This window comes from Etheostoma spectabile, chromosome 7 (genome assembly GCF_008692095.1).
Source record: "Etheostoma spectabile isolate EspeVRDwgs_2016 chromosome 7, UIUC_Espe_1.0, whole genome shotgun sequence".
NCBI lineage: Eukaryota > Metazoa > Chordata > Actinopteri > Perciformes > Percidae > Etheostoma > Etheostoma spectabile.
The window spans coordinates 14,734,265-14,742,131 of NC_045739.1; the positions used below are offsets into that span (position 1 = coordinate 14,734,265).

Genomic DNA, 7,867 nt, shown 5'->3' on the forward strand with positions numbered 1-7,867 from the left:
GCAAAGATTGTTCTTGCTCTGGCTTTAACTTCTGGATATTCTGCAGCGTTGCCACAAGAGACCAAATGTCTTAGCATGCATCTTTCTCCGCCGCCATTACGAAACCACAACTCAAACTAGTGCACAACCTCAACGTCATCGTTCTCAGCCACTCCCTGAAATGACAATTGAGCGGAAGTATGTAGGATGGCAGAGCCAGGCTAAGGTAAAGCTACCTTTAGTCTATATCCTTGACGTTCCACTTCCGGGATAGCTCTGTTGCCACCGGAAAATCAGCCGGGTTTCACTCACCTTGGGCTTCCTTTGTGTTGGCATTTTAAACTCTGGTCGATTTATGAAGAATATGGTTAACTGCTCCTCAGATCTCTGCAGGGTAAATACAGACAGCTAGCTTGACTGTCTGTCCAATCTGAGTTTTCTGTTGCACGAATAAAACAACTTTTCAACGGACACATGTTCCACCAAAACAAGTTCTTTCCGGCCTATTTTGCAGGGGCACGAGTCACTAAACCCGAGCACGTTTTCCTCCCATTCCCAAATGCTATGTGGAGTAGCCAGACTCTCCTACAGCGCGCTTTGGAGGAGGGTCTGGCAAAGCGAGACTAAGCTACCTCCAGCTACGACTGCAACTGGATTACTGGACACCATATGGCAGACGGTTTAGAGTTTGTTTCGGAAACAGGCATTGAATTTACTAAGGTAGATTATTTATTAATGAATTCAAACTGGTGAAAGGAACTTGCCGATAAAAAAAAGTTGAAATACTCTTCTCATTGTCATTCATGCCACATTAATATATGATGCTGTCTAAGGATGGGCAGACTCAAAGTGTGTGAGTAAAAAAAGGAGAAGAGTGTGAACACTGGCTAACGCGGTCACAAAATGACGGAGCCAAGCGTGTGACAAACAAAATGTCACATATGCCCCGTGAAACGCTGAGCTCCATTGTGAGGCTTTGTGGTGTAGCAGCAACTGTCACATGTAGGCTGCTGCACATTCTCTGTGCAGTGAAGGTGATCATTGGCTTGCATGGTCACTTTCTGACCTGGGACTGCATGTAATCTACTCTATTGTCTACTTCTGCTGTGACTTTTCTAATTGGAAACATTCAAATAATTCAAGAGCAACTGCTCATTCTCTGACTTTTGTCATCACTAACATGGGCTTCAGTAAAGTGTTGACACTGTATATAAATGATATAACTGTCTAATCTTAGTTCACCTGCAATCAAGTTAGGAGTTCTTGTCAAAAATTAGTACAAATGTAGCTTATAAAGAGGCAATCATGTTGCATTTCTTTGTCAAAAAAAACAATAGGATTAATCGTAGTAAAGAAAACAAGGAACTGGTTGGAAGTATATGGGTAAATCTTTTGGCCTAGTGTAGGAGTTGTAAATCAGTATCAGTTAGGGCTGGTTAAGTCCATCATCACTGCGATGAGCGATCCTGTAATGGCAGGTGTCAATATGTGGCTATAATCACACTTTATTCCAAATTTAAAAAGTGGAGGTGTAAAGTTGTGCTGAGGTTGTGCTCAACACAATGCAGAAATTGCCTGCAGAAATTAGCATGTCCCTCTTGTATGTATGATAAGCTTTGTGACTGCAGACTATATTTGTGTCATCATCTGCTTATGGTAAATTTAAGTACATGATCTGGTTTCTCTCTTCCAATTACTGGTGCTGGAACTGCTTTTCCTGGCTAGTACTAACACAGTATTAACTGTCTAATGTAGGTAATTTCTAATCCCACACCTAGAGGCTCTAGTTACCCCACAGATGTATTGTACAATACACTACTCACTCAGTTACAGACAGTAGGCTATTTGTAATTCAATATTTCCATTAGGTCACTTCCTCATCCGCAGTAGTCTGCCAAGCAATTTGATTATAATGCAATCTTCAAAGTAGGTCAGATTTGCACGGCAGGTCCACAGGAATGTTACGTTTTCATTCAAATATGTTCATTTATTTTCCATCTCATCAGTTGAGCTGCTCGTGCTGCAGGATACCACCTGTTTGGATGAAGCCAAACGATGTCTTCCACCTATCAAAATGAGCAATAACCTAATCACAGACATTATTAGCCATACATCAGCTGTGTGAGTCTCATCCTACCTTTTCACAAGACGTTTCAGGCTCCTAACGGACTCATTGTTTAGAGAGATGAAGGCACTCGTTGAGTCACATCAGTTCAGGTCCGTTAAAGTGGCTTCCTCGCGTTTACATCCCCAAACTGAACAGCATCAAGTTAAAGTAATGACCTGCAAAATGAAGGATGAGCCCCGAAACACCACATCACCACAGCTGTAGCCTTCTCCTCTTGTATCGTGTTACCCTCACATTGACGGGAAAAAAGACAAATTATGAACGAGTAATTGGTGAAATATGTCAGCTTCTTCACCACAAAAGCGGGTGGTCGTGCGGCAACACGAGGGCTAAAAGAGCGGTTAATTTTTTTTAGGTAAAAGACGAATGTCTTTCAGTGTTTTCCGACACTGGCGAGGCGTTCGACGGATGAAGTATGATTGCTGCGCGCTCCCGACAGCACAGGCTCGTGCGCGGGTCAGACGCTCCGTGGCCGTGGGAGTGAACCGCAATAAGAAATAATTCATGGAAAAGAGGTCGGCATTTTGACAGAGCGAAAACTGCTTCTGCATGTTGCACATTTGCTTTGAATAATAACCGTTCATTTCATTCCTGCAACCTCTGAATGAACATGAAGGCGTAGGCCTATTTTTCATTAAATGTCTCATTTGAATGTGTTGCTTATGAACGGACTTCATTAAGCTGGAAACCAGAGGAAATAAGAGATTGCAGCTGAACTTAATTTGCCATATCATCCATTTCGCCATATCATCCATATTTATAATACATATATTTTTTTCTAAAAACGTCTGCATTGAACCTCCCATATAAATGAATGAACGTTCTTTTCACGTTATTCATGTTCCTTTATATTGTCCCTTTTCATTGACATTATAAGACTTGTTATGTAAGACTCCTTCCTGAATCATTCTGTAAGAGCGGCTTCATTCCCTCGGGGCCTGGATTGTACACAGTGAGAAAACTAATAGGCCCTACATGAGAGAAGAGACACAGTGTGTCCCTGGTACCTTGGTTTCTGCCACTATTATAAGGATTATTTCCATTTTCATTTATTTGGTGGATGGACCAACGAATGCTCTTCCTGCTACCCATTAAAACAGACATGCACACACCACAGAGCTGCAGTATATAGCCAACACAGCCAGGCTGTTCAGTATTGAAGAGCCTTAAAGAGAAAAGCTCTTCCAGATACTGAGGCAGGGTTAGAAATGTCCCCTGAGCTCCACTGCTGATCCAGTCAATAATTACCTAAAGCTACACTGCAGCCTTAATGTTTACATTTGTCTTATTACAGTATTCACATAATAGGACTGCAACAGAAGAAACACATTCTGTCTAACTAAATGCTGTAGAGTTGCCCTGTTTGCCCACTGTCATTGCGTCCACTGATCTCAGCAACAAAATTGAAATAGTGGCAATGTAAACATGACCCAGGTTACGAAAGGACAGAATTTTCCTTTAACAACGTCGTTTAAATAGTATACAGCAAGTTTTGCACCCACATCATGACTGTAACCACTCACTGATTTATCTTAAACAAGCTTCTTAAGAGGTAAAATGATGTGGATAACTCATAAAATGTCACTGCTTATGTGCATTAGTAGGAAAAAAACGGATTAATTATAACTGTGTACATTTTTTTATTTTGTAGTGCCCAGTTTGACACTGTTACACAGACTTCCCTCATTTTTGTTAGGAATTCTTAAAACTTCAAACAAAAGAAGCTGAAGACCCTTTTCATGCGACAATCAAAGAAGATGAAAACAAGATGAGAGAAGAGAAGTTGATTGTGTGTGCAACCAACAGATGTGTGCGAGAAAAAGAGAACGATGGAAGATGGAAAGGTCACCTTTCTTTTAGCAACTTTAAAGCAAATGACGCAATTTGATTCACAAACGCGTCCAAACAGTCCAAGTGAACAGCGCTGTTTGAGTGAATGCATCTTTCTCTGCAGGAGCTGACCCTTATCTACCTTTATCTCTAAACATGTTCTTTATTGTCAGGGTAAAGTGAATCAAGACTGCTTTAGAAAATCCAAAAGAGGGTGCATGAATTAGTAATCCATTTACAAAATTATAATAGGCATCTATTAATTCTGGCCTGCAACACTTAATAATGGAATAGCTTACAGCAAACAAATCTAACATATTTCTGATAATAGTTCAAATGATTTTCGATGAAGCTTGTGTTACAAAATGAGCAGAGATTCTTTCTTGGGTGTGATGGTGCGTGGACAAAGACAAGTGGTAGGTGGCTTAGCGTGTTGTGGATGATTTCTTTTTGTACCTTAGATTTAAATAGGTTCATCAACAACTAGACATGGCAGCAGGGTTTGTTAAAAGAATCAGACTGTCCATCTCTGGCCTCTCCTGTGTGATGCTAGGTGACCTGGAAGTAAAAAGTAACAGAAGGCATTCCCGCCCACTGGCTCCGCTGGCACCAGGCTGCCCCCACTCCTACCGTCAGCTCCACTATCACACATCACATCACAGACACGTACATACTCACACACGCATGCACGCACACGCACACGCACACGCGCACACACACACACACACACACACACACAGCAGCTCTTTAATACATGAATGTCCTGCTGATGTGCTCCCTAACAATCTACTTCCCCATGTCCTCTCAGCCCTTCCACCTCTCTGAGTGAAGGAGTTTGTGTGCCTTACAGTAAGAGGTGGCCCTATTTAGTTGTACTCCCAGTATGGTCCCCTGTGACTGACAAAAAGGGAGGTTCCAGGCCCTTTAAAGTACGCCCCATCACCTACTCCTCTGCAGGGAAAGCCCTTCTGGCTCCAAGCCCAGATAATAGAGCAGGGCTGAATGTAGGACTCAGAACTCTGCTCTGTGAAGATGTTCCAGGAACCACAAACAAAAAAAGGAAGGAAACATTGAGTTGTTTACCGTTTTGTGTGTGAGGCTGACGTCTTTTAGCATCTGCAACTTCTGCCAACAAAGAGAAGCGTTGCCTCATACAATTATTGACAGACTTATTTACATGAGTGATCTAATAATGTGCACACGGTTTAGATATCTGTGTCTTATCTCATGTGTGGCAGTAAAGTCCCTGCTGTCAGAAAACAACTGACGGCGGCGACATTCCCAGGCTGAGAAAAAAAAACGCAAAGCAGGTCACTCTGTAATGAAAGCTGAGAATTTTTGCCTCGCTTCATCACTTATCGTTCCTTCAGAGTCCTTAATGTATTTCTCCTGCACCAGAGGATCATTCATCTTCTGAGTAGCCTTGTCAGTCTCTCTACACTGGGATACAGCAGTGAGGGGGCTGCTAGTCCCCTGATTTAGATGCAGACATGAGAGGAAACATGAGATCAGATTTTGCCTTCATATCATTATTCTCTGATGGGAAAAAAGCAGTTTGACATGCAGCTTCCTCTAGTAACTGGTAAACTGCAGCACATATGATAAACTTAGAACAATGCTAAGTGTACAATATATACTGCAGTTTATGTGGCAAGCAAAAACATTATTTACATGTGAGATTTAAATTACTAAAGCAGATTTGGGAAACATTTATTTCTGATAACGTCATCTCTTCCATTTTAAGTCTGTTCTTCCACATAAGTAACCATGGTTACCATATTGTGTCTCTACATATTATAGCCAGCTGCTACCAGAAATGGCCGAAGACGGTAATGAACATTGTTGTGAATGAAGAGGAATTAGATGCTTTCTTAACAAGGACAGTCAGGCATGTCTGTGCTGATGTTGTGCATTAGGCAGATGCTTTTCAATAAGCTTATATTTCCCATAAGTCATAATGTCTTGCCATCTGAGATGGATTCTATCTACTTGATTTGTGTTTTCCCTCTTTTCCCTCCCTGTGTTCTCCTTCTCCCATAAGATGCCTCAACTTCACTTGGCTTAAAAATAGATATATCCCCCGGTGCAGCTGGAGCCTAACTTTATTTTCATGGGGAAAATGAAAAGCACACATACTGTGCTGGAGGGACCGAGGCAAAAACAATAACCTTCATGATCCAATTACAAATCCGTTTTTTGTTCTGTGTAGGAAAAACGTACGTGGAGGAACAAAGGTCCAAACAAAAAGGCATATGGCTGAGGTTCAGACCTATGTGGCTCTCTGTTCTTCATAGAGCTTACACAATGGGCTTTAATGTTTGAATTTCTCTTTGGTTTTGATCTTAAATTAGTCCTTGCTATCTGTTGCATAGCATTGCAAACCTCCTACTCCTCTAGAAGTCTAAAAGTTTTTTGAATACCCAAATGAAAAACCAATGCTGGGTATATTTGAACAGAAGATTTTATGGCAAGTTAATAATCACAGTCATACAGCCATTAGGATATTGATTTTTCACCGGCTGCTGCTGACCTTGATTCATCTTTCTGATCTTTCTATGTGCCCACATGCACAAACCCAGGAGATATGCAAAACAAAAAAAATTAAAATACAGACACTTTCCTTTCTAGTTCTATAAGTCCTTACATCTCATGTGGAGACAAAGTGAGTGAGACAGGGAGAAGGCTGGGGGAGAAAGAGGGTTAAATAGAGTGAATGAGAGGAGAAAGATAGTGACACTGCAAGAAAATGGAGATGGACGAGGACATGACGATAAGCAGGGGAGGGAAAGTGAACGCTGGAGTCAGAGTTTGACAGACAGGCAGCGGAGGAGAGCAGAGTGGAGAGGAGGGCAGGGCAGGGGAGGGGGAAGGGCGGGCGTGGGAGAGATGCGAGTTGAGTCAAAGCCCCAGAGCTCTGCTGATTTGTCTGTGAAAGACACAGTGCTAAAAAGATGGATAGCATGTGCCCTCTATGCCAAGACATGCCCAAGACAATGACATCATCGCCATCAAACTAGCAAGGACACAAGGCCAGACCCCAGACTCACGCTTGGATCTTTTATTCAATAATATTCAATCACTTAGTCATCATATTCCTTGCGCTCAGACTATCGCTTTGCACTGACACCAATCAATAGTCGTCATACTTCATACATCTTCTTAAAAATAAAATAGTACTCTTACTTCTACAGTCAGACTGTCATTGTGCACTGACAGACATCATGAATATTCTTCATAAATTAATAAAAATATCTCCAAAATAAAAATATGTACTCTTAATCTTTAAATACAGATACCGCTATATATGAACGCTTTGGTGCGTAGCACAGGAAAAAAAAATCTTCACAGGTATAGGTAACAATTACAGAACAGGAGAGGGTATTTGTCTCTTATACTGTATGTGTTGTGTGAGGTTGATATACTGTTGTTGCAGGCGTTTAACTGTGGTGAGCAGGGGCGTCACTGCTGGCGCTCCTTATTTGCGAGTCTCTTTGCTTTATTCTGGAGGTAACGTGCTTTGCCCTCTTCAAAACGTCTCTGCTCCTCCTCTCCTTCAATCTGAAGAAAACACAGAAAAAGACAGACACATTTATCATTTACACTTATTGTGCACTGGAATTTTATCCCTGCTGTTATTACATTAATTATGGGCATGAAGCTCTGATCTAATTTTAATCTTCTTAATGTAATACGGAATGAACAATTGAAACTCGGAAGAGGCTCTGTATTAGAGAATGAAAAAGTAGAACGCATCTAAGTAAAGTTAAAGAAAACCATGTAAGATTACTTGAAGACATTTGCAGGACATCAACACATACATTTCTTTATAATTTTAGATTTCTACAATGCTAGTAGCGAGGCTCAAGGAATGTAGCTCAACGCAAATTCTTCCAGGAAGACCTAACTTTTAATCAGTGCACTCCTAAATCA

The 7,867-nt window shown here is 41.3% G+C and overlaps 2 protein-coding genes across 3 annotated transcripts in view; both read right to left on the reverse strand.

Moving 5' to 3' along the window:
- Positions 1 to 2,583, reverse strand: part of gpr153 (G protein-coupled receptor 153) — a 32,663-nt gene extending 30,080 nt beyond the window's left edge. The window contains exon 1 of the mRNA XM_032521102.1: positions 2,117 to 2,583. The gene's annotated coding sequence lies outside the window, so the exon portion shown is untranslated. The remainder of the gene's footprint in view (positions 1 to 2,116) is intronic.
- Positions 2,584 to 6,974: 4,391 nt separating this feature from the next.
- acot7 (acyl-CoA thioesterase 7) overlaps positions 6,975 to 7,867 on the reverse strand; it is a 65,807-nt gene continuing 64,914 nt past the window's right edge. For both annotated transcript variants that reach the window (XM_032521065.1, XM_032521066.1), the window contains one exon: positions 6,975 to 7,495. In XM_032521065.1, the coding sequence (XP_032376956.1) occupies positions 7,397 to 7,495 (99 nt within the window). In that variant the 3' untranslated portion in view covers positions 6,975 to 7,396. The remainder of the gene's footprint in view (positions 7,496 to 7,867) is intronic.